Source organism: Cajanus cajan, chromosome 7 (genome assembly GCF_000230855.2).
Source record: "Cajanus cajan strain Asha chromosome 7, NIPB_CcT2T_4, whole genome shotgun sequence".
Classification (NCBI taxonomy): Eukaryota; Viridiplantae; Streptophyta; class Magnoliopsida; order Fabales; family Fabaceae; genus Cajanus; species Cajanus cajan.
Window position 1 is genome coordinate 51,582,184 of NC_138523.1, and position 27,153 is coordinate 51,609,336.

The 27,153-nt window shown below is 31.5% G+C and overlaps 3 protein-coding genes across 4 annotated transcripts; 1 reads left to right on the forward strand and 2 right to left on the reverse strand.

Moving 5' to 3' along the window:
- Positions 1-132: 132 nt before the first annotated feature.
- CSTF64 (cleavage stimulating factor 64) lies at positions 133-8,169 on the reverse strand. Of its 2 annotated transcripts, none has more exons than XM_083060028.1 (10): positions 7,941-8,169; positions 7,649-7,727; positions 6,922-7,096; positions 6,325-6,358; positions 5,965-6,209; positions 5,806-5,883; positions 3,949-3,984; positions 2,369-2,857; positions 1,002-1,343; positions 133-526 (listed from the first exon to the last, which is right to left on the reverse strand). In XM_083060028.1, exons 1-10 carry the CDS (start codon positions 7,975-7,977, stop codon positions 383-385), a joined length of 1,659 nt encoding a protein of 552 aa, XP_082916154.1. In that variant the 5' UTR covers positions 7,978-8,169; the 3' UTR covers positions 133-382. The 2 variants fall into 2 exon arrangements, with proteins under 2 accessions (XP_082916154.1, XP_082916155.1); XM_083060029.1 differs by having other exon boundaries at positions 1,002-1,340; positions 7,941-8,168.
- Positions 8,170-12,712: 4,543 nt separating this feature from the next.
- On the reverse strand, positions 12,713-16,825 carry LOC109812168 (NAC domain-containing protein 17). Its single transcript, XM_020376065.3, has 5 exons — positions 16,254-16,825; positions 15,268-15,545; positions 14,866-15,147; positions 13,853-14,414; positions 12,713-13,510 (listed from the first exon to the last, which is right to left on the reverse strand). The coding sequence occupies exons 1-5, from the start codon at positions 16,447-16,449 to the stop codon at positions 13,146-13,148; spliced, it is 1,683 nt and encodes a 560-aa protein (XP_020231654.1). The 5' UTR covers positions 16,450-16,825; the 3' UTR covers positions 12,713-13,145.
- A 4,814-nt stretch (positions 16,826-21,639) lies between these two features.
- LOC109812182 (very-long-chain aldehyde decarbonylase GL1-9) lies at positions 21,640-26,270 on the forward strand. Its single transcript, XM_020376089.3, has 3 exons — positions 21,640-21,928; positions 22,146-22,494; positions 25,443-26,270. The coding sequence occupies exons 2-3, from the start codon at positions 22,267-22,269 to the stop codon at positions 25,983-25,985; spliced, it is 771 nt and encodes a 256-aa protein (XP_020231678.1). The 5' UTR covers positions 21,640-21,928; positions 22,146-22,266; the 3' UTR covers positions 25,986-26,270.
- Positions 26,271-27,153: the final 883 nt, after the last annotated feature.

Consider the following 27,153-nt stretch of genomic DNA (forward strand, 5'->3'; position numbering starts at 1 on the left):
TTTTTGTCTGAGTCAAGTGGTATCAAGTATCAACGATAAAACGCAACTAAGTACAAGGGCAATATATTCAAGCATTTGCATGCTATTAATAATAATAGCTCAAATGACAAGGCAAAGATATTCAGTCCACGCTAAAGATGTCAACGGCAAAAGAATTTATCGCCAAAATTATTATTGTACAATATTTCTCTTCTAAAGGATTTATACGCGTGCCCATCCGGAGTTCCTCAATGCTACATTAAATATTTGGCCAAGGAATAAGAAAACAAATTACAAAGAAAAACAATAGTGGTCCAAAGAATTTTGATATTCTGAACCTAATCTACAGCAAATGCTAGTATACAATAGGTTGATGCTATTTGAACTGTTCATGAACTCCTGTTTATGAGGGCTGCATCTGATCTCGCCGAAGAGCCTGCTGGAGCTGAATGACCTGCTGTTGCTGCTCTGGTGGCAAGGAACTCAATTGCTCTGGTGTCAGATTCAATACTTGTTGGAGCAGAACAGATTCCACATCAGGTGTGAGCTGGGATAAGCAAATTAAATAAGAATAATGATTTATAAACCCAGAATGACTGGTTACGTTGATCAAACAAGATAGGATCCATTGTGGTTAAAAGAATCAAAACAAATACCTAACTCATTAAATATCAGCAACAGTAATCACCTTTAACAGATGTAAATATTTATTTCAAAAGTAAAATCAGTCTATCACCTTAATTCATCTAAAAAGGGTATCCAATTAAGTATATCTAGCCATAAGCATAACCTTATGTAAATTTCGGACTTAATTTAAGAAACAGACTGTACTCTGAAGTATATTCTTGACATACTTCTAGACTAGCTTTTTCAGCAATAAAATATAGAATCTCAAAAGAGATGACAAGTGACCATACAGTAATTTTTGCATCCAAATTCAAACTTTAACAATGAATCGTAAAATAATTTCATAAGAAAATTATCCACCTTCACTTCTCATCTATGAATCTGGTCACACATACCTGAGAAGATTGTTGCTCAGAATATTGTCCTTCTGCTTTAGGAGCTGCATGTACAGGCAATGAGCTTCTTCCAAGGACATGAGATGATCCATCAGTGACAGGCATGTCTGAAATTCCTGCTGAAAGAGAGGTGCTCCTTCCCTCATCCAATTTCATGAGCTTCGACGGGCGAGTAATAGATTCTGAAGAATCACGAACCATGTTTGTTTTCTCTACTCCCAACGGCATGTTTGAATATGTATTAGTTCTCTTAGCCCAATTTAAATCGTCAAGAACTTTAGAAGATTTATCACCTTTACTCAATAACTGAGAATTAGCTGATGAACTGGAGGGGCCAGGCTGCTTAAATGAATGGAGTTATATACTTTATTTTAAAAATAGAAGTTGTAGCCAGCTCAAAATAAGTGAAGAGAAAATAAGCTTATACTTCTACACGTTATCTGCTCCATAGCATCTTAAATTCAAAGCATAGCCAATAACTTACATTTTCATGTAAGGTAAATAATGTGAAAACATTACAAAATGTCAATGATGCTTCAATAGCAGGTGCTTTGGTGATTTTCTTCTTTGTAAACCACCTTTTTTTCTTTTGATAAACAAAGAATTTATTAAAAAAGAAACAAGAGATACAAATGCAAGAGGATAAGAAATCCTCAAAACCAAAAACAAGCAAGAAAGGTAAAAAAAAACTACAAACATGAACGAACCACCTATTTATAACCATAAAATATAAAAGGAGTACTGAACATGGACTCTTTCAGATTTTTCACTTTTAAATTTGAAATCATTCCACTTGCAACTTTGGAGGGATATCCTCAAAGGTTAAAGTGTTTGGTTTGACTAGTAGTACTTAAACAAAGATCATTGTTTTCCAGTTAACTTGGGTGAGAGAATTCAGGGTCAAAAAACAAGAGTTGATCAAACTCAGGTAGGATCGACTATGAACAGACTAACTTATTCAAACTCGTAATTTTACACACAGACTAGCATGTTTGATTTTGCTGCAGAAATATCTCCCAAATTGGCCAAAGATAAACTTCTGTTTTATTGAGGTTCATCCCATCCCCTTTTTGGTTCAGCGTTTTATTGAGAGATGTGCAGAGGGAATAGAAAGCTTTGCTTGGTTGATGTGTACTCCAATTGTCTAGTTTTTGTTATGCTCTAATATCTCTTGCTACGGACATCCACTTTCTTCCTCTAATACAAATTGCTACGTCAAAATAACAAGCAATAACAAAGTGCACAGAGCAGAAAAGATCTTAACCAAGCATGGCATATTCTAATCTTAACTTTTAAAGCATAGATTTTAAAAATATCCATATCTTTGCAACATAAAAAGGACTAAAAAAAAAAGCAAAATTTTGCACCTGAAAGCTGGCATCTGGGCGGACCATTTGAATATTATGTCCTACAGTTGAGTTTCCAACATGTACAGAATGCTGTAGCAAAGAGGCATGCATTTGCTGGTTCAGAGCAGTTGAAGTTGCTGGTTGAATTGGAGGCCTAACAGACAAACTGCCCAAACCCGGAGGACGCACAGAAGGAAGCATTAAACTAGACTGCCCTGACAATGTTCCCGGAATTACAAGGTTGCTTGGATGTTGTTGAAGGGGAATTCGAGGCTGCACTGTAAGCTTTGGATGTCCAGTTAATTGATTAGGAACCAAAGGATTATGAGGTATTGTGCTGATTTTGCCTTCTTGAGCATAAGGTGTCAAACCAGACTGCAACTTGTTCTGCCCATGAGGAGGAAGGCCGGACACAGTTTGAATCAATGATGGCTGACCCAGCTGGCCTTCACTCATTAAAGACTGTGAGGCTTGATCTGAAACCATCCTAAGGTTTGGCATTTGTAACTGCAAAAATTATTATAAAAAAGAAAATTGGAACATCTAGTAGGAATAAGCTTAAGGACCATAAAGATCTCAGTAGTGTGATATAAATTTAATGTTAATTTGATATTACATAAACCTTAAAAGATCATTATTTGCAGTTATTCGTTGTTACTTCAGGTGATATTATATTAGTCATTTAGTCTTAAGTGGTATTTTATTAATTTTATAATTAGGTATTTTCAAGCATGTCAGAAATGGACGTTTGGTGCATGTTAACTTGTTTCAGTCATTAGGACTTTATTTATTAATAACGGTTAGTTAGTCAACTTTGACCTCAAGTTTTGGACTACTTGTTCCCCAAATTTTGACTTGTCCTGTATACAGCTGTCCACGAAATCATTTGCAAATAATTCCTAATTCCTAGTATCCAATTGCTTAAGAAAATATTTACAGACTTATTGATCTTCACAGGCAGTATTAGAAACATGAAATAAAAAATATTAGCTGACATTTGCTTCTAGCTGTCCCATAACACACTAAAATGGCATTTGGTACATGGAAAGTTGGAAAGTTTTTACTTTCTCGAAAATCTAACATCGGGAATGTTAGTTTTCACATTTAATTTGTTATTTAAAAAATAATATTCCTAAGAAACACTGTTTCCCAAGAATTTTTTTGCATAGGATTCCTATGAAAATATTCTCATGGAGGAGGCGAGAAACTAACTTTCCTATGGTAAAATTAAATTTTTAATGCGGTAAAATTGTCATGTTACCTTTATTTGCTTATTTAATGTAGTAAAAATCATTGATTCCCAAGTAACACTTATAAATATTCTCAAAAACACTTATGAACAACCAAACATATATTCATCATTCCTATAAATCATGATTCCTAGGTTTTATAATTCCCGTGAATCATGATTCCCAAACAGAAAAAATTTGTCATGTACCAAACACTCCCTAACTGTAATCTGCAAATTCACAGGTTCAGTTCACAGCCAAGGAAGTTGGAATTTCTAGCACCCTAAATTAAATCTTAAGTCCTGGATGACAGATTTGGCATAAAATATATAAGGAATGAACATCAAGCAAAAAGGTAGTAAAACAAACCACTTGAGAAGTCACCATTCCTAGCATTATCTGAGCCTGCATATACAGCAAATTTTGAACATGATGATCAAAAAGTTATCCAAATCATTGATTTTTCTCAAAATATAGATTAGGAGGAGAGAAGCACAAAATCCCCAAATGTTATATTTTTTTAGAGTTACAAATATGGTTCATTATAAAGAACACACCAATAAAATTGTAACTTTGAAGGAAAGAGTTATCAGCTATGCTTTGATTGTCATAACGAAGACAGAGTAGCACACCAAATTGAAAGATTCTAAATTACAGCTCACACAACAAATATTGACATATTTTTTTTAGGCGATAAATTTTATGGAAAGAAAATCACAAGAATCAAGGATAAGAATTAAGGAATACTCATAAAGAAAATAGAAAGCACAAAGAAAAAGAAAAATTGCAATTAGGCCATTAAAAAAACCTTCCTTCTGCATTTAAGACAAACTGTAAACAAAACACCAACCCATGTCCCATAAAAAAGCTGTGTTGGCAGAGCATCTTTAGCAAAAAAGTCTTGTAATACTTTCTGATAGAACACCAACAAATCATACTCATAATACAGCAATACACCTGCTGTCCCAGAGACAAAAGCCTCTTACAGAGAGTATTCTCTATTCACAAACTGCAAATAACACACTTGCCTAGTTAAACACCCTACTAATAGATAAATCCTAATATGAAACTGCTATCAGCTATTTTCTATAAATAACTGTCATCATGTAGTCTCCAGTACAGAACAAATGCAAAACTACTAATACAAGTTATAGTTGTAGTTTTGCTGATAGCTGGGGTTTCCTTTCTGGATCTTACTAACCCACTTGAATCTCAGCTCCCATCATTACCACCTGCTAAAAAATAAAGCTTGTCCCCAAGGCTGAAAGTAGGAAAGAGCTTCTAATTCTTTTCATTCACTGCAATAGCAATCACTTCCTCTTCATTTAGGGCTCTATTATCTCCCACAAGCATCAATCTTAACTGTTTCACCTTGCATTGGTATAAAGGATGGAATTTCTCTCTACACCAAAAACATAAAACATTGGTTTTTCTCTCCATAAGTTCCTGATAAGTTAAATGTCACACCCCCCACCCCCCTCTTCGTTCTTCATCCCAATTGATATCAAACAGGAGATGAAGTCTCTATTTTGAGAAAAAACCTGCAGACACTAAACCAGAATTCATGTTATTTCTCCCATTCCAACTGCTATTCAGCTTGGCTGCAGCAGTTACAGAAATATGCTCCCAACTTTGCATCCCTGCTCCAAACTCCAAAGGTTGTGCAATTGCCAATTCTAAGACTTCCAAGTGTAACTGCCAATCTCATGATGAATTTCAGCCATCTGTTCTAATATCTCTAGCTAGATAGGAAAAGAAAGAGTCATTTGCCTCCCTACCATCTGACCACAGCCATGCCCTGAATTTCAGTTCTATCAAGCAGAAAGGACTCTTACAAAATCACATGAATGACATATAAGACAGGAAAAAAAAAAAAAGACTCAGCTCATCCATATTTAAATTGAAAATATGAGAAAAGGTCATCCAACAATTTATTTTACTTTTGAACTAGCAGTCATATCTGTCAGATATAAACTGTTCGCCAATCTCCACTACTCAACTCAACTATCTTAATTCTTATCAATCTTATCTCATTTGTTTATTTCCAACGTAGCCGCACTTGATGATATCGATGCATTGTCTTCTACACAATTTAATAGCTACCATAATGGGCATCTATATCATACAAGCATATGCATAGAAACTAGAAAGAGACAAGTTTGTCAACAAAGAATGTCGTTCTTAAATAAATCCACAAAGAAATTGATACAGGAGAAAAGTACACACCTGAAAAAGAGCCTTGGGCAACTGTGGCCTTGAAAGCAACAGCTGGCGAGCCAGTTCCTTGTTTTGTGTAGCCATTCCCTGCCAACATAACAAGAATGAATAAGTCAAGAAAAGTGAAGGTTGTCTACGAAGGTGAATTTAACCTTACCAAATAGTTACCTTGAGCTCAGATATAATCTCAGTCAACTGACTCCTGGACATTTTGGCCAGATGCAGAGTTAAAGGATCATGTGCCAATGCTGACTGATTCTGCAAACTATTTTGATTTGACTGGATGCCAAACTGAGCACCACCTAGAGCTGCTGTCATGACAGTTGCAGCTGTTATGGCAATATGAAGACCAATAGGCTGATGCTGAACTGCTTCCCCATGGACAGCTGGGCCACCAACTTGTTTCTGAGGGTCTTTAATACATAAAATGAGAAAATGAAAAATACAGAAAGAAAAAGACAATGCAGTGATTATATGTGAGATAATTTATCACAACATATAAGAATAGCAAGAGTATAAAGAACCAACCAACATTTGTTGTCATTCCAGGCCCACCACGACCCTGTGCCAAAAAAGAAAAAGAATCAATTTAATCTGAAATTAAACTGACATTTAGCACATGATTCCTCTATTTTGACCTCCACAGCCACAAAGAAATTGGGGAAAAAACAAGAAAAAAAATCTTTACATTGTCCTAAATGCCTTTGACATCTTTGAAACTAATGATGATCTTTAGTGTATTCATGTTACTTTAGTGTCAAAATGCTTAAGACCTTTGAGCGAATGTGGGTTACTTACTTTATTTGGTCAAAAATGTTATTATCAACAAGTAAAAGATATTGATCATTGTGAGATCAATAAAATATTTAATTAATAATTATTTCCCTTTGGTTTCACATTGATAAAAAATTGTGGTTTGAAAAATGAAATATAATTATAAAAAGTAAATATAACTGAGAGGCTACATATGTCCAATTATTCATGACTTTCAGGGTGCATGCCAGTATGACGGGTTTGGAGTTGAGCTTCCTTTCAGGCAATTTACTGCACTTCCTTTAAAGTAAACATAGCAGAGAGATCTGGGAGAATAACTTGTCACTAATCCAAAAAGTTTTGACAATATACCTGTTCTCTATTTCTATCAGTCCCTTTATCATTTTCGGCAAAATCAACACGTAATTGCCGCCCATTAATTTCATAACCCTGAAGATTTCGCCGAGCACTTAAAGCTGTCTCTTCATCCTTATACTCACAGAATCCATAACCTTTTGGCTTCCCAGTTTCTCTGTCAATAACTAATCTGCAGATAAAAGATGGGAATCCTTCAACCAAATAAGCCATTGATCAAGCGGCAAAAAGGAATTCTAAGAAACTACAGAAAAAATCTCATTATGAAACTTATCCCTTAGGACAGGCTTGGAAAGCCACTTCAAGTTATAGCCATAAAAGTCCTATTTGATAAACTTTTTTTATAAGCATTTATAACTTATAAGAGAAGAAAATAAGAAGATAAAATGAATTAAGCTTCCCCCATAAGCTAAAACCAACTTTTGCACTTTATTTTGACTGCCCTCTTATTTAACTTTTCCAAAAGTTAAAGTGTATAACTTGATTTTGGCCCTATTTGGACAAACTACTCCATAAGCACAATAAATATTTGTATAGAAATTTATCCAAAAAGTGTCTTTAGCTTATTGGAGAAGTTTAAATCATTCTACCTTCTTATTTTCTTCTCCCAGATATATTCGCCAAGAAGTTTATCCAAACAGAACCTAGTCTAAAACTAATCCTCTAATGGCAGAGTTTAAAACACGCATTGTTTTAACACGAGCTTAAGTTTTTTCCAAGTTACCTGAATGAGACTACAGGACCAACCTCCTGGCAGATTTCGACAAGCTGTTCTTCTGTGGCATCATACGGTATATTCCCAACTACAACAGAATCACAACAATTGTCATAACCTAACAACCAACGGGCATTAATTTCGCAAATTCCAATCTAATTGAAATCGAAAACATCCAAGGTTGCGATAATCATGGAGCCACGAAGATGGAGAATTAAAAAATAAATAAAATACAGAAATTAAATATTTTATTTCGATTTCCCATTTACTGAACACCGAAACACTGAATAAAGGGGCATACCGAAAACGCAGCGATGCTGGGACTGGGAGGTGGCCATGAAATCAACAGCAGAAGAAGAAGGTGAAGCGCTGCTCCATCTTCTTCCTCCTCAGTACCATTATTTGTTCAGCGAGAACGAACGAAAGAAAGAAACTTGGCGTTTCGATTCGATCTTCTTCTCCAGCAACCACACTGTTGTGTTGTGCTAACAAAAGGGTTTTTATTTTTGTTTTATAAACATAAGTACTACTATAATGTTTCTGACACCCATATATTTATATCACTAATATTCGCACTCATCTCAAATAATAAAAAAATAATAATAATAAATATAACAAAGTCAAATAATGGACTTTGGTAATTTTGTACGTTAAATTACGATAATAAATTGATGGTGAAAATAGCAGTTTTTGATACAGTGTGAAATAGTAACAATTTAAATACATTACTCTTATTCTACTTTGGGTAAAACAAATTATGGCCAATTTGACTTCAGAGGCTGGTCGTTGCCTGATTATCAGAAAGATTTAGGTGAAGCATTAAATTGGTTTCATTTTATTTTTCATTTTATAATTTAATTTATATTTTGTTTAATTTTTTAGTTTAATAAAAAATATATTTTTTCTTATCGAATCGGTTTATGTACGACCATTGTCCGTATTTGATTCCATAATTTTTCTTAAATTATAATTCTTTAATTTAGTAATTAATATTAAAATACAAAAAAAAAAAAAACCAATACTATGTTATAAATATTTTTATTGTATGTTATAAATATTTTTCAATTCAATCATGCTTGTTAATAAGGAAATATAATAATTTTGTCATCTAATGAAAAGAGATCTACTTATTTTAAAATTAAATTTGTTTAAATTTATTTTATTCAATAAATTATGTTTTACATCAAATTTTAATTTAATGAATAAATTATGTAAAAAACAAACTTTATATGAGGATGAAAAAAAATAGTATACTAATCTTAAAATATTTTAAAAATTTAATGAATATTCTAATATTAATGGCCTTCATTTGTTTTTATCATTAAAGATGAGAAATAATCTCTCAAATTTTGTAATGTGTATGGGATAATATTAATGATCATACACCCACCTTGTAGATCATTTATATAAGTTACGGGTTTAATTAATGCATCAACTAAATAACTAAATATTTATATTTATTTATTGTCAACTCTTAGTCAAACATTTACTAGATTGATTGTTCAACCAATCAAGCTAAGAACACGTTTTATTGCCAAAATAAGAAAAATCGTGTTGATAATGCTGATGAATGTTAGTAATGGATATTATATATGACTATTATAATTAAATATTCAACATCTTGTAAAACGTGCATTTAAAATTGACTATAATGTCATTACTCACGGATAAAAAATTTATAATTTATGTTGTAAAAAAAGATTTTGATTGGGTTAAAAAAACTTATAATTTTATGTTTAGAATCTATTTAGATACAATTAGAAGTATTATTGAGATTTTTTTATTAAAAAATATTCTTTATTTTGAATAAAAAAAATTCTCAACAATACTTTAATACTTATATCTATACATGATATTAAGGACATATAATCTGATTTTAAGTTGTTCTTATTAACATCATATTAATAAGATATTACAAGTCTATTCATTTGCAAATTATATATTTGATTGACAACATAATCTTTTTCATTTAATTTTTGTTTTTGATGTGTTGTATATGTTTCAATTACTTTACCACGATGCCTTAAAATGTGTCTCAAAGAATGTTAAAAATATATAATATGTGTAAATCTTCATTTACAATAACACATCTTGAATCATCAATAAAATATGTATTTACAACATGGTTTGCCCATTATTAGTTTTATGAATTAATATTTCCAATTTGAGTGAGAAAGGATAAGGAATTGCATAATTTGATTAGTTAGAATCAACTATCATTATCTCATTTTGATTATAACATAAAAAAAATGTAAAACAAAAAATTAAAAAGATAATTTATTTACAAAATTTAGTTAACCAATTATTAAGAAACAAATAATTACTTTCATGTTAGTCTAATTCGTTAGCCATAAAGTTTGAAAAATAAAACACAAAATCATAAATACAATCATAAATTATGTGACAAAATCATAAATCATGTCATTCTACTTGTAATTTTTCATCGAAGGCATGTTGAATTATACAATATAGATTATGTGAGTTATTTAAAATATAATTAAAATGCATTAATATTATTGAAAAATTATATTATTTTTCAATCATAAATTGTTAAATATAATAATTTTGTTAACCTTTATAATAATTTTCCACCATAACGTCACGTAAGACACAAGGCATGAATCCACATGTTAGATTAAACAATACTGATTTATTTATTTTTTTGCACACCAAGAAAATCAAATTTGCCCCCAGAAAAAAAAAAAGGAAAACAAAATATAACTGTGATGTTGAAGTCTTGTGAGTGTGCGCAGGCCTTGAACTTGAAGAGGTTAATGACAATGTTAATCCATCGTTGTCCACTGGAAAGCACCCAAGTCATTATTCATTGCCATGTTTATTCCTTATCGGAACATGTATCATGTAAGAAGGGTTCTTGCTGCTATGTCTGAATGAAAACATTAAATACATATCAACATCATATGTTGCATTTTAAGCTTTAGGTTTTATCATTGGATCAATAAGTTGTTGGACTACAAGTTTTAGTAAATTTACAAAACTTGTTCTAAAAATTATTCTTTCCTTATTCAATTACTTTTTATTTTGACTTGTAGTATGTTTGAAAATATAACTATATACTATCATAAATTAAATATTTATAAATGTTTAATTTATCAGGACTTAATTGTAAAAAAAATTATCTTGGCTTAATATAATAATTATTAAAATAACAGTATACGATTCAACGGTAAAATCCTATTATTAACAAATTTTCAATAGCTTATATTAAGAGTATTTAGATTCGCAAATCTATTTTCCGTCTCAAATGACCAAGATTATCGACAATAGAGAAATGGTTATACACAACAACTAATGCACAGGACGTGACATTAAAAATAAAAATAAAAAAGATATATAATCAGTATAATTAAAATTTAAATGAGTAGCTTGTGTGTTTAATGTAGCTGTTCAAATATATGCAACTTGTATAAAACAGTCCAGGGATTGGTTAGTTCTTGCAATAAATAATTTGTCAAACTGAAAAGGAATCATAACTAAAATGGTTTGTCAGTTGTGTATCATTGTTTTTGGGCACTTCATAAAGAAACAAAAAGTGAAGAACTGTACGCAGAAAAGAAACCTCCAACATGTTTGTAGCTACAGGTTATCAGACACAGTGCTCCTTGCTTAATTAGGTGGTGAGTACACTAATTATTTATTTATCTTTTTAATAACTATAATACAGGTATTAATTTCTATCAAAGACTATAAATACACATAAAATAAATATTCTTTTTCTAATATAATTTATTTCATATCCGAGATTTGATTCAAACCTACATAAATTAATTGAACAACACACCAAAAATAAAACATAAAAGAACTCAAATTTTAAGTGTGTATGGTTGTCCTACGCTGAACTAACAGAATATTTTGGCTCAATTATTGAGAACATGAAAAAAAAACACACACACACACTATAACTGGAAGTGAAAAATGGAATCCTTTGGTTCAAAACAAAGGCTTCAAAAAATTCATTGGATCAAATTACTTTTTAATAAATTATTTTTGTTGCTTAACTAATGCACTTATTCATTTTATGAAACTGTCAATAATAAAAAATAATTAATACTTTAAATAAAATTCAAACAAAACCGTGCAACCTGGACAAGTGTTTTAAAATAAAAGGAATAAATATTAGAAGATATGATTATATCAATGTAATTAAAGCACTATCTATCTTAGTCATATGCCATCACAAAGTCGAGAAACAATAGGTTTTCAGGATTCTCCAAATACATCGTCCGAAATACATTTTATTAACTCTCAGCAAGGAGCTTATACTTTATATCAATTGGTTGAACGGCGTTTGTCAATTATTATGACATCTTGAATCGTTAATTCATCAATAATTAAACTATAATCAAACCAATAATAGACAAATAAATAAATAAATAAATAAACATATATATATTTATTTAAATGCCATATAACATAATAAATATTAAGTTAATGAAACAAATAAACAAAAAGTTATATACAATCAATATTTGCCAACATAATCATATTAGACATTTGACAAAATTGCTATAGGTGATGAAAATACTTGTTTGTGATAACTAATAGTCATATCTATTACAAAAATAATTTCTAATTAGTACTAGTAACGAAATTAGATTCAATTTTACATTTGCATTAAAAAAATCATCTTAAATATCTAATAAAATAAAAACTAATACATAACTAAATAATAATGCATAAACTTAAATAATAATAATACATAAATTCCATATATAAGCATTTACTTAAATATAGTACTACAATGGTCTTTAAAAAAAACAAAATATAATGATATTTCATATAAAAAAGAAATGCAACCAATTTCCAGAACTGAAAAAAATAAAAATAAAAATCTGACACCATCTGTTACCCAGTTTTGACCAATTTTAGCCGATTCTTGAGCAACTTTCTAACTCCACCAGTGTCATGAATTGCCCAGTTTGAAGACCAAACCCGTCTACCGTCCCACCAGTCAATTCGATCCGTTACTCAAACTCAGCTTTTTTACTTGCAAACCGGTTATTCAGAGCACATTTATTTATCAAACAATATAATCTAATGCTAATACTGGCATTACCACCAACAAAAGATCATTATAAATACAAGAAATATTCCACAAAATGAGATCTTAGCCATGTACAATCAATCTCCATGCACAATATATTACATAGGAACCCAAAAAAACAAACCAAATAAACTATTACAAAAATATGATTAGACGATTTTAAAAACTCGGTAACATTGTTGAGAATTACGTTACCACAGTTAGCCATTTAAATTCCTTTACAGCGCCTTCTCTTGAATTAAGGCACGTAAGGCATACCCTAAGCCTTATATTATATTGCCTTCAATATTCACAAAGATTTTTTTTTTTATTTTCAGAATATGTTAGAACAGCACTGTTTGGCAATTCTTGGGAGATCCCAGACAACAGTCATTCTGGGAGATCCCTGACAAAATATACCTAGCAGCAAAACTTTTGATTTATACATATATATTAATATATTCAAGGAGAGATACATCTCCCTAATAGTCTTAAGTTTCCGATAAAAATCCACAAGAAAGCACATAAAGCAATAAGAATCGGGAAGAAAAGGAATTGAAGTCCCTTTCTGCCTGCTCTCTTCATAGTTGCAGTGTCTTTACCTGCAGCAATGTTTGTATGCTTGATCTTCAGCCTGCTGAAGCTAGACATTCGATTCAAAGCTCGGTTCACCAAAGCACTTTCAGCAGCTGATGCAGGAGTAGTAGGTATTGACTCAACAAAAGCCCAGAGAGCAGAGGAGAAGCTACTTGTAGCAACATCTTCCAAGGTGCTACTTTGATTGTTATTGCCTTCCGTAGGAAAGCTGACAGATTCATATACAACACCTAAAACACGACCAAAAAAAACTAGCATATATTAGGGGATAGCCTAAGACATCTTTTTTAGATTTTACAAAAGAGCCGCTTGAAATTGGCTCAATTCTCATTTTCCCATCGGGAATATAGTCAGAAATCTTAATTTGAGTATTAAAGCTCTAAAAAATGGCACAAATTTTATACTCCAGAAAGGTTTCTGCCATGCATGAGCTGGCATTAAAATTAGGAGCAGTAAACTGTGAAGAGCTCAGCACAAACGAGATGGGAAGCTTGCATCTCCATCCGAATCAAAGAAAGTAAAATCATTATTTGGCAGTGGAGCAACACTGTATCTTGTGCTGATTACTATACCTGGGGATGATAGGGAGAACGAATCAACAAAGCCTTCTGACTGACTCTGGGTGTTTCTTTCACCATGCATCCAGAACTCACTAACAGTTTGATTAGCATCCTCCAGATTGGGCAGCAACTGGCAATTTTGACTTTCAAAATTGCTGCTGACAAGAGCATTTGAATATGCATGTGAATCTGTTTCATGAATAATTGGCCCCAAGTCACGAAGAAACATCTCAGCATCTTGATACAGATCAAGTTCACTTAACCCATCTTCAAACTGCTGGTACTCCATAGGTTTTTCCAAATTTGACAGTGTAGGTTCAGTATCATTGAGATCATCAATTTCCAAGAAGCCATCCTCATGGAAGTCAAGCCCCTTTGTTTTAATGTTGGAAACAGAAGAGACCTCAGATGCTTCAGAAACATGTAACTGAGAAGTAACTGCCTGATTGAAGTCAAAGCTGGGCTGTGCATCAAAAAACTGACTGTTAGGATGAAAGATACTGATTTGCTCAGGGAACACGACATCCTCAGAGAACTGATCCGCAATGGTACTTTGCGTTTCTTCTGTAACAACCTACATGATTTTTGGAAAAACCTTGGTCAATAACTTTCAGAAATGACGTGTAAAAAACTATAAATAAAAAAACAACAACAACAAAACATTAGCAACTTCGAAAAACTAGTAGAAGGAAAAAAGAAGGGGAAGACCAACGTTACAATCGACAAACACTGAAAATTAGTGGACACGTGTGTATAATGCAAACAACATTTGAATGAGAAACTCCCTACAATTTATTTATAGTAGAGATATTCAGACGTAGTATTATTTTTCACAGATCCAAAATCACAAGTACATCAGCTTTTCACGTATTTTGACTGAACAACACTAAAACTTCTAAATAAGCTGCAAAATTTTGCTGCAGCTAAAAGTTCCTACCCCTACACCAACCCACACAATGACCGAAAAGAAATAAAGGTGGAGCTAAATCAATAAGGACTTGGAAGAAATTATGAGAAGATCATACCTGAGGAAAGTCGGGATAACCATTCAGATGCTGAGGCTCAAGGACAAGCTCATCATCCAAGATTTCTCTAATGATGTCACCAATTTCATCATCAAGCAAAGGCTGCAGTGCACTATAATCCCCAGGAACATCATTTGGAGCCACCTGATCAGATTTGTTATCATTAAAATCTACTATGTCATCATCTGCCCACTCTTCTTCATTGAATGGTGCACCATACTGTTCCCCATTTTTAGGACCAGGTCCACTTTTCTTGTAAACCTTGTAAAGTGCATAATAGTCCTGATAATAAATTTATATCAAAACCCAAAAGTCAGTAAATAGTTCTCTTCTTGTGATCAAAACAAATAAGAAAACAACAACCCAATAAATTTAAAGCAAAATGGCCATTTAAAATGATACCTTAACACCTTGGCATCTCTTAAGCTCCCCTTCATCCATGGTGTATTCATGCATAACCCAATCAGTCCTCTCACCACTAGGAGCTCTGCCTACATAGAAAACCAGTGTCTTTTTCACTCCAACTGTCCTAGAATTGCATACCACATTACGATCCTTTCCTGTGGCTTTCCAGTACCCATGTCTGGTTGCTCGGTTGGACCTTCCACCATTAGGATACTTCCTATCTCTGTGACAGAAAAAGAACCATTGCCTATCTCCAGTTTTCAGTATAGATTGCCCTGCAAAATATTATAAGCCAATTAGTCAGTAATCAAACAAGTGTTAATACTGGGAGTAAATATGACAAAATGTAGATGCACATCATATCCAATCTACATTGTTTTTGCAATAAGAGTAGCCAAATCATTATATTAGAACTCCAAAGCAGACAATATCCAAACTTCAATTCCTATGAAGTAGCCACGCACAATTTCAACCAATAAATCTAAAAAAAAAATAAAAAATAGATAGAGCTGTGTTAATGAAACTCTGCCACAATAGGAGGGAAGGATCATTCTTACATCCAGCTCAAAGCAAAGGACTCATGTAAACATCCCGACAGGAAAAAAATGAAAATAAAAGAGAGATTGACAGCACCACCCATCAGATAAACATTGGCAATAACCTGAACCGCTTGAACCAACAAATCAAAATAACCCAAATAACACACAACACCTCATTGAAGCAAACCCAAGTCAACGATTGGAACTCTAACCTGAAAAACACATCCAAAGCATCACTTCATCAAAAAACTGTGCATCAAACACAACCAATACTTAGAACATGAAGATCTACACACTCATCCCCAAATCAACAACTTCGAATCGACCAAACAAGACAATCAAATCAAAAGAAACACAAATCCCTACCAAAGCAAGCCCAAGTCAACGCCATAACAATCACCAACAAAAAAAAAAGACAAAAAACAGAAAGGGTTGATCAAGTACCAGGCAAATCGTCAGGATCCCACTTATAAACATCGGTTACACGAATCACGTCGAGCTTAAGCCTCTTCCCACAAATCTTCCGCTTCAGATAGTACATAACCAACTCCTCATCCGTGGGATGGAAGCGAAAACCTGGCATCGACGACATCATCTGACTGAAACAGTCAGTGGAACCAGCTTCCGAAGCTTCACCCATTCTCGATCGCAAGGAAAAACCAAACAACCCTCAACCAACCAACACCAAAAAATCAAACTTTTTCAACCTTAACCGAAAACTGCCAACAATATGACACGGCGAGCCTCTGGGTATTCGAAACCGGCGATCAATCAAAACCCTAACTAGAGAAATCAAATTAGGGGAAAGGGAAATGAAACAACAATTTTAGGAATCAACTAGTGGCGAAGCAAAAATCCCACAACTACGTAGTACAAATCGAACCTCTGTGTAAGAGGATTCGAAGACCGAGTCAGGGGATAAAAAACCTAATCGGAGAGAAAATATTGAAGGAAACGCGTGAATGGGGAAAATTGTGAGGGGTTATGGTTTTGGTTAGGGATAGTGTTGTGGTCAAAGAAGGAAGCTAATAGTAGTGGTTGGGAACCTTCCTCGAAGGCCTTTGAGTGAGAGTGTGAGCTCACTCACGTGATGCGGTTGCGTGGGTTTTAAGTTTCGATCATGGGGTGATGAGCGGTGATTTAAGCGTCCGAGTCAAAGGTTGCGCCATAGGTTTTACGTGAGTTCGGGTGTATGGGATTGGACTATTGGGTGTGAACACTGAACATTGGATTGGTTCCCATTTGGTATCAGTGTCGACACTACAGAACCCAAATCATACTTTGCCTGTCTCCACACCACGACACCTGTGCAAATCATAATGGTTATTTATGTTGACTATTTATCCATATGACATCAAATCAATTAAATCTCGACTCTGCGAGTGAATACAATATATGTTTTTCAAAGATACGTACTTTCGTTGGAACCCGGGGAAATTAAGGACCTAATTGTTTCTTCTTTATAAATTAGTATTTTAAATTAACTCGGCTAATATTATAAAATAAAAATATTAACCAGGCTAATTATTCGTGCTCAAGTATTAAATTAAAATTTTAAAAAGTTATATTACTTTTATTTTAACGTATTTCCCAATTTATATATTTTACAAAGAAAAAACATATATATGTATCAAATGTTAAGTACTGATTTCAATAATGTAATATCATGTTTTATTAATTGTGTTTATTGTTATAAATGTAATTAATTACTGTATTTGATATTTTATTTTATTTCATCGATTCAAATTGACAGGTAATTATAAAATTTTTATATATTAAATTAAATTAATAAAAAAAATATTAAATAATTTTTATTTTTTTTAATTTATAAATTTAATCTATGTATTAAGAATTTTAAATTCAACAGTTAATTCATTGAAATTTGATGTTGAACATGAGTTATTTAATGGAATAAGTCTACTAAATAGACTTTTTCTAAAATAAATGGATACTTCTGCGCGCGCGTACACACACAATATATATATATATATATAAAAGTTACATCGATGTTATTATAATCTTCACCTCTCTATATAAAGTGTTTATATTTTAGTATATTTTGAAATGTATATATCAATTTTGTTTTATAAGAATGAAGTACTAAATCATCTTTAATTAATATAAAATTTTGTATATATAATCTAAGAGTAAAGAACTTTCAATCTAATTGTTAAATTTACAAATTCATATTTAATATAAAGTTATTGAACGATGTAATACTTAGTAAAAATTACATCAGTATTATTATAATTATCTTCTATATATATATACATATATATATATAGGGAGTTATAATTATACCGGTGTAACTTTACTAAATATTACACTGCTCAATAACTTTATACTAATTGTGAATTTTGTAAATTCAACCGTTAGATTAAAAGTTCATATCACTTTATACGTGTATATCAAATTTTGTTAAAATTGAACAACAATTTGAAGGTGATCAAAGTGTTCATATTTTAGTGTATTTTGAAATTAATATATTACGTCTTTTATAAAAATGAAGTATCAAATCATCTTTGATTAGTATAAAATTTTGTATATATGATCTAAGAGATATGAAATTTCAATCTAATAGTTGGATTTACAAAATTCATATTTAATATAAAGTTATTGAGCGGTATAATACTTAATAAAAGTTACACCGGTGTAATTATAACCACTCATATATATATATATATATATATATATATATATATATATATATATATATATTAAAATGTCACCACCAAAAATTACTATTTTTTCAACAACTTGTGTCATTTTTGAATATTTAATATGTATTTAATTTTAGTTTAATAAAAACTAAATATCATATATTCCAATATTAACATTATTTTTACTTATTGATTTAATGATTAAATCTTTAAAATTAAATTTTAATAAACTTTATTAAATCATTAATCATTTTTTATAAAAGTAAGTTTCTGTTAAATATTGTAAATATGAAGAAAAAAAAGTATAAACACGGTTTACAAAATATCCACTTAAATAAATAACAAAAGAATATTCTTTACATTAAATAAAATGAATTCAACATTAATTTATTTGTTTAAGTTTTTTTAGATAATTCGTTTAAGAAGATTTGATAAGTTGAGAGAATTGAATTTAATACTACATGCTCAGCATTAATGATTTGTGGATAAAATATAACTGTTTTAATAACACGTACCAATTTATTATTATTTTTTTTAATGGATGTTTCGGCTAGAGTGTTCAAATTCAATCCAATAAAAAAAAAAAGACAAATGAATTAAAAATGGCTGAAAAGCAAATTATTTTTGAATAACTTTTTGCATGATTGATCGATTCGATTTTCGGATGGTGTTTTCAAGACCGAATCAATAATTTTACAGCTGTGTTTTACGTGTATAATATTATAATGTGTTTTATTTGTTTATGTAATATTCACATAAATATGCAGCAAGTCAAACAGTTTTTTTTTTTTGTCAATTTGGTTGCTGAATGTGGGCATTTTCTTTTCTTAAGTCCACTTTGAAATGTTTTTCTTAATACAATGCTTATTTGCTTGTCGTTTCGTTTTTCTTTTTTGGTATTTAAATTTTTGTCTACAAGCTAAAATATTTAAATATCTAGTTGCATTGACTAATTTTGGCTATTTGATTAAGCTTTCTAGCAAGTGTACATGGGCATATAAATTGGCCGAATTACATATAAGTTTTTTCCTTTATATTTTAAGTCACCAATATGGCTTGAGTGTGACAAATATAGCTGAAAAAAACAAAAAAAAAAAAAAAGAAAGAAGAAAATACCAAGGATACACGTAAGTAAGACCTATTATAAATTGAAAATAAATAATTAATAAGTATTTACTTAGTAATAGATGAAGTAAAAAATAAGTTACTCATTGATATTCGTACTTTAAAATCACTGAAAATATGTCTTAATTATATATATATAAAATAATTTGGTCTAGTGTATTTTTACTTTAAATATATATTTGCTAATTATTTATCTTTAGTATAAGAATATATAAAATAATTTTTAATATAATTATATTTGAAAAATAAATATTTTATTTTTATCTTTTAACTTGAAAATTTATATTTTAACAAATATCATATATAACATTCATGAATAACCATACTAGATGAAAGAGGTGACCTAAGTATTACTTGCACTTATTTTAGAGCATCTCCAAAACGAGTATCTTATCCATTGTTTAAAATTAAGAGATCATGTCTTATAGACAACTTTCATTAAAATACGTTTATGTGACAAGATAAATTGTTTAAATTTAAGATCTGCCTCTTAAATTATATACGAGTTCTTAAAATTAAAAATCATTTTATTTGTTTTAGTCGTTTATCAATCAAGCAATAAAAGGAATGAGAAACTACAAAACAGATTCACCAAACAACAAATGTTAAATCATAAAATCAAAATTGGGAAAGAAGATGAAGCCTGTGTGCTATCACGTTTGAAACGTGAAAAATTACGGTTAACATGAAGCTACAACGTGTAGCTTCACGTTAAACGTGATTTTTCACGTTTCAAACGTGATAACAAACACGCACGAAATCACAAATAAAAAACAAAATAAATCAACACACCAAAAATATGTAAACCATTATGCATAATAACAATCTAAATTTAGGCACAGGTGGAGAACTGAATCCTTAACATCAACTATAACATGAGAACGACCAAATCCCGATATCAAACCACCACGACATATGAGCCACGAGTAGAACTAAAGGAAATAATGTCGAAGTTGGAGAGGCCAAGCCATCGTGGGACGTTGATAGAAAGAGAATACACTATCTTTCTTTGTGTTGGGGTGTAAAAAAAAACTCTATGTTTGAGTTGATGAAACTTGTTCTTGCTAGAAAAAGTACTTGTCTTATTTTCAAAGTCTTTGCTGTTCAATTTCAAATTAATAGTTGTATTTAAAAAAAAGACTTAAATATTGAATAATCAAAATGTATGGGTGTAAATCTCAAGAATGATTACACCTTATGAAGTTTAAATATAGGTGTATACATAGGACATGAAATGTTATCATATACGATATTTAAGTATATTAAAATCTTTTAATGTATCTTTTACTGTCGTGTAATAGTGTTACTCAGACATCAATATCTAATAGACTCAATCACAAAGTAATAATTCTTGATCTGCCAAATAATTTTCAACATTTTGAAGATTATTTGGATTGAAAGTACTCTTTATTAGACATATTGACTAGTGTTTAATTTGTAACTAAGGTTCTTTTCTAATTTTATGACGGAAGCCGAGATATCTTTAACAAGATGACTTGAAACCTATTTAGTATAGAATTGTTGAGATAAACTTTTCTTTTAAGTTTTAACCAATTTTTTTGAAAAAATTATTAATTATCATAAAAGTAATTGAAAAGAAAACATAATTTATAACCATGTAAAAAAAATAAATTATCAGTGATGAATAAAAAAATTAAAAAGGTAATTAGACCGCTATAATATTAAAAGACAATTTGCAAACATTTGAATTTAAATTACTGTTGATGCAGATTTTTACCATTTAAAATTACCTATATTAAATTAATATTTATTTTAGCACTAATTTATTTAAATTTTTTCTTAGAGTAATTTGACTCAAAATTTTAATTAAAGAAATTTCATGTAAATTTTAACTGGTAATAAATAATAGTAAAGAATCGTGTTTTATTGTTTCCATTTTACAAAACATCTGCAAGCAAACAAATGAAAAAAAAAAAAAGAAGAAGCTTTTATTCGAACGTTGGCGATTGAAGGAGAGTCTGATCACAATGAGGAGTTTGCAACACGTGTATCCATTACTATTTCCAACATCGAAATTAGGTCACGGAGTGGCCGAAAAGAAAATGCCTCAATCATTTTCTTGTCTCCCAAACACGTTTCTTTTCTAACTGAGGGGAGAAGGTACAGAGAGGGTGGAGAAGATAAAGGGCATAAAAACAATAAAATTAATTCAAGTTTGAAATAAAAATTCAAACTTTTGAAGATTTTCGGAATCTCACAACTGTCACAAGTGTTTATCCATTCCGGTTACGCCCTAGATCTGATCGAGCAATGCGCTTTTCTCTCTAGGGAGGGTTTCGTCGCTGAAACCGTTTTCATCATCTGGGTATCCTGGTAAGCCATTCTGCCAAATTCTGCTATGGTTTTCTTCTGCATTGTTGGTAAGTTGCACGCTTTGAATTCGGTTTCTTCACATTTTCAATGGGGTTTAATAGTGTTTCTCATCTTTTTTCTTCTTTTGGGTTTATGCAATGTTTGGTGCTAGTTGTGTTCCTTTTTGTTTCTTCTTCTGTTTGCCCAACAAGTAAACAGTTTTGATTTTCCTCTTCAGGGAGTGAAGGAAGTTGTCCAAGTTAAGATCGTCAGCTGTGATGCAGCTTTGAATTGCTGAGTTTGTTTCTGAGTTGGATTGTCTTTGCTTGAAATTGACTCGTTTCCACATTTGAATTTATATGATGGTTTTCTGGGAAGGATACGTGAGCGATGAATTGATGGGCACGTTTGCCCCTATTGTGCTTTATTGGGTATATGCCGGATTTTATCACTTGCTCCCACCTTTAGATAGGTATCGGTTGCATACTAGGAGAGATGAGGAAGACAAGAATTTGGTGCCCTTTGCAACGGTTGTGAAAGGTGTTTTGCTTCAGCAGATTGTTCAGGCAATCGTGGCACTCCTCTTGGTCAGTCCTTATGCATTTCAGTTATTTTCTACTAATAACATTGGTTCACATTTATAGTTAATATTGTTGAAAAACTATTCTTTAAGTTTGTGCTGTGTTGCTTGCTGTTACTTTTCTGAACATTTGATTTTAATAACTTTTTTTTAAAATGAAACTGTTACATTTTCTACTTTCTGTTTAGTTCCTTCATCCCAATTTCTGGTTGTTGCTTTTGTGTAACTCTCATCTTCTTTTTTGTTCATTAGGATACATGACTCTTCTTGTTTTTCTTATCCTCTCATTTTATCCTAAGATTTTTAGCGTAGGATAGGGCCCCTTTATATGTCTCGCAAAATGATATGACGTCAATTTTGGTAAGCTAAAATTTCTGCATTAAATAAAAAGGTGTTACACTGTCAGTTTAAAATAAAAAACCTTTGGTCCAACTGACCTAACTAATTGATTAAACACCCTGAATACACAAAAGAGAGCAAATAAAGAGTAATATTAGGAAAACCGTGCCAGAAAAATAAAAGAGCCCAATTGATTATTCTATTAGTGCAGTGCAGAGTGATTTTGATAATATTATTAATATATATATTCTAAATGGAATACAGATAAAAAAAAGGCAGACGGAAAACACACAGACACACACACAGAGAATCAATAACTACAATGTTGTAGTCGTTTCTTTATCATTTCTCATGCCCTCACTGACACAATCTTTTGATCACGAAGACTTGGTGAAATATGGACATAATATGAATTCAGCTGTAATCATTTCCCACCATGGAATGAATTCGATTTATCTATCACTAAACAATGGTCTTTTGATAACACTGAGAATGATCCATCTTCCTTTTGCATGAATTTGCACAACTTCAAATATGAACTCTATTGGATAATGTATTTTCAGCATGGGCAGGGTGACACAATGTATCTATAGTGATATACCGCATGCATGGTGTGGCAGATTCATGGGTTATCTATCCAATTGCTTGATATGTGAATGGTTTGATGTTGCATATGAGCTGCCATTTAGACATTTTAAGTGGCTTAACATTGAAGGTGCTAATTGATATGAATAGTTTCTTTTTTAAAATGCTTCCATGCGATTTAAAATTTGGTTGTTTGGAAGAATTAGTCTACAACATTATAGTTGTTAGTTTATTATTATTTTATTGTGAACTAGGTTTCACTTTCATTTGAGATTCTGCTGTTTGTCTTTTCATTGGTAGAGTCATTCATTCATGGGAATTTAGGTTCATTTAAGTTCAGCCTGAATTTATATTTCACTTTTCTACCCGATGAAAGAAAAATATTACTACTATTAAGAAGAAAGAGAAATCATGTTTGGAGGCAACACAAGAGCATCATCATCAACAACAACAATAAAAGCCTTATCCTACGAGGTAAGGTCGGCTACATGGATTACATGACGCATTGATGCCATTTAACTCGGTTAAAGGCCAAAGTTTTAAAGATGTAATTTATCATCAGATTGCTCTTAACAACTTCCTCCAATGTTCTTTTCGGTCTTCTTCTCCTCTTTACAAGGCTAAAACCTTGCAATCTACTTTTCTCATCAGTGCCTCCCAGGGCCTTCTTTGTATGTGCTGAAACCACCTTAATTAGTTTTATATATTGTCTTTTTTGTGTGGCCATCCATCCATCTTAACATTCTCATTTCTGCCACTACCAACTTTTTCTCATGTTGTCCCATTAAAGCCCAACATTCATTAGTCATTACCAATTTATAGAGTATAGTTGGATGTATAACAGTATGATAAAATTTGTCATTGGGATTGGTTGGTAATTTGCCATGACAAATAACCCTTGATGCCTTTCTCCATTTAAGCAACTCAATTGTATCTTATGTGTGACATCTTCATTAATTTCTCTATCATTTTGTAGTATTGGTCCCGGATAAATTTAGAAAGTTGTGGTACTGGGTGGGATGACTTATATCTTCTCCCAATTTTACTTCAATGTCACATTCTTCTCATTTGTTGCTAAAATTGCAATGCATATATTCTATCTTCTACTTTAGCAAAAATCCTTTGTTTCCAAAGCTTGTCTCCCGTATAAGAAGCTATTCCATTATGATAATCAATAAGCAGCTATCCAACTCTGTATACTAGAGACAGGAATTGCCTTGAAACAACTGTGAGCAGAGCTCCAAAGAGAATCCACTTAAATACAGTTGTTACCTAACTGATGTAGGGTGAAGACATTTCAATCATATGCACTTCGGAATTGTGAAAACAGCACCCTGCCATAAAATATGGACAATTTTTACTAGTTTAACTTGGCACTCAGATATTTGGTAATAAGCTATGCACAATTTGTTTTGCTAATAACACTGATCATTTATTTGCTGAACATGCCAGATTCTGTGGTTATGCTTGAGTTTATTTGAAACTGACACAATCAGTTGGCCTATAACTTCCTCTCTTTTTTTGTCATAATAACTGTAGAAACACCTTTCTTTTAAAAGCCATTTCCTGCGAGTTAATCAGGCTAATGTGTATATTAAAATTTAAATTTCACCTGAGATTTGCTCTAGCTATAATTCAGACTCCTCAGCTTTTTTGGATCTACATTTAAGTTTCATCACCTAGTAGGATGAGGGTTGGTTGTTGTTGTTGCAGATCTGAAATCAGTTTTGCAGATAGTACCCGATTTCGATCTTGGATCTATGCTTGAAGAGGTAGAAGTTAAGGAATTGAAGTATAGAAGCCATTATATTATAGACCTGGCTATTACTTCTGAAGTGATGAGTTATATACGTTGAATATTTAAACAAGCTCTTTGATGTTTTTAGAAGCCTAAAAAGTTATAGTTGTAATATAATGATGAATGCTGGAGAGAGAGAAGTTACAGTTGTTACGTTGGAAGTCAAATAATTTTCTGTAGATAAATTCTTGAGCTGTTGTTGAGTAACTTATATTCTTGCTATAAATTTGCAGTTGACTACAACGACAAATGCATATGGGGTTATAGTGCAGCCTTCTATCCCGAAGCAAGTTTTGCAGATCCTTATTGCAATGTTTGTGATGGATACATGGCAGTACTTCGTGCATCGTTACATGCATCAGAATAAGTTTCTATATCGCCATATCCACTCACAGCATCACAGACTGGTTGTTCCTTATGCAATAGGAGCCCTTTACAATCACCCGTTAGAGGGTCTTCTACTCGACACTGTTGGCGGGGCCATCTCATTTCTGGTTTCAGGGATGACTGCTAGAACAGCAGTTGTATTCTTCTGTTTTGCTGTTGTGAAAACCGTTGATGATCACTGTGGACTGTGGTTACCGGGCAACATCTTCCACTTATTTTTCCAGAATAACACAGCTTACCATGACATTCATCATCAACTGCAAGGGCTGAAGTACAATTATTCTCAGCCATTCTTTTCCATATGGGACAAACTTCTTGGGACATACATGCCTTTCAATCTTGTAAAGAGGCCTGGAGGGGGGTTTGAGGCAAGGCTAGCAAAGGAATAGTGACACTGTAATTGTTGAAAATCTCACATCTGATGGCATCATTTTTCATTAGGATCAGAGGCTTTTCTGTAGCCATTTCTCAAGTTGATTGGAGCTTACTGGCTTTTTCTGTTCATCTTGTTACTGTAGGTTTGCCAACCCACTTTGTGTAGCATAACTATGATGATATGTGATTAAGGAGTTCTTTTCATTATTTATTATCATTCATGTACTTAAACAACATTTTTTGAAGGTGTAAGTTGCTAAAAGAGTACCAGGTTCACGCTACCATATTTGTTTTTCCTACTACTGATTCCCCTGATCATTTATTATGATTTTTATTTTTATTTTTTATTTTTTTTTTATTGTAATCCAGAACCATTGGGTTGAAGATATCATCATAATTCATTTACTTATGAATGGTAACAAAAAAATAAGAGTAAATATGTAATTTTGTCATGGAAAATGAAAACTTGTGTTGATTGAAAGTTCTCGTGTATGTAATTTAATCTTCAAATTTGTTAATTTAATGACAAATTGATCGAATTTGGAGCCTATATTGGTAATGTAGTTGATCGAAATATTTGTTATCAAATCAATCAAGTAAGGGACTTCATTGCCTTAAAGTTGACATGTTTGAAAATTAAATAGACGAAGGATTGTGATAAAATTAACAGATTTAGAAATTAAATATATATACACATATATCTTCTAAATTATTATCAGTTACTACCTTCTTGCACAATTGTAAATTTATCAACGAAAATAAGGGAAATAATTTTCATTAATGGTATTTTGTTAACAATTAATATTGCATGTGTTATTTTTTTAGGCGTGCTCACTCACGTAAAGGTAACAATAGAGTAAACAAAACATAGACGCTCTGTATTAAAAAAAAAGACACAAATTTTTTCCATGATATCTTTATAAAAAAGATGCACTCTGTTTAAAATGTTAAAATATTAATTTATGGATAATTTAGTTTTATAAGAGATCTCATAAATTTCTAAAAAAATATAGTTTAATTTTACTTATATATATGTCAATAAAATGTATTGACTTAGTATTTTAAAAGACTTATTTCATTCTTTAAAAAGTGTTTTGAAAGAAATTTATCTAAATAAACCCATAAATTATTATATATATATATATATATATATATATATATATATTATAAATGTAAAAGTTT

Excerpts from the sequence above, each read along its gene's own strand:
- CSTF64 (XM_083060028.1), bottom strand. The coding sequence starts at position 7,977 with ATGGCCACCTCCCAGTCCCAGCATCGCTGCGTTTTCG. Across the intron at positions 5,884-5,964 it reads AGATTATATCTGAGCTCAAG|GGAATGGCTACACAAAACAA; the intron begins GTAACTATTTGG and ends TTATGTTGGCAG. Across the intron at positions 2,858-3,948 it reads GAATGGTGACTTCTCAAGTG|TTACAAATGCCAAACCTTAG; the intron begins GTTTGTTTTACT and ends TAATTTTTGCAG.
- LOC109812168 (XM_020376065.3), bottom strand. The coding sequence starts at position 16,449 with ATGGGTGAAGCTTCGGAAGCTGGTTCCACTGACTGTTTCAGTCAGATG. Across the intron at positions 15,148-15,267 it reads AGAGATGCCAAGGTGTTAAG|GACTATTATGCACTTTACAA; the intron begins GTATCATTTTAA and ends ATTTATTATCAG. Across the intron at positions 13,511-13,852 it reads GTTCTCCCTATCATCCCCAG|GTGTTGTATATGAATCTGTC; the intron begins GTATAGTAATCA and ends GTCGTGTTTTAG.
- LOC109812182 (XM_020376089.3), top strand. The coding sequence starts at position 22,267 with ATGATGGTTTTCTGGGAAGGATACGTGAGCGATGAATTGATGGGCACG. Across the intron at positions 22,495-25,442 it reads CAATCGTGGCACTCCTCTTG|TTGACTACAACGACAAATGC; the intron begins GTCAGTCCTTAT and ends ATAAATTTGCAG.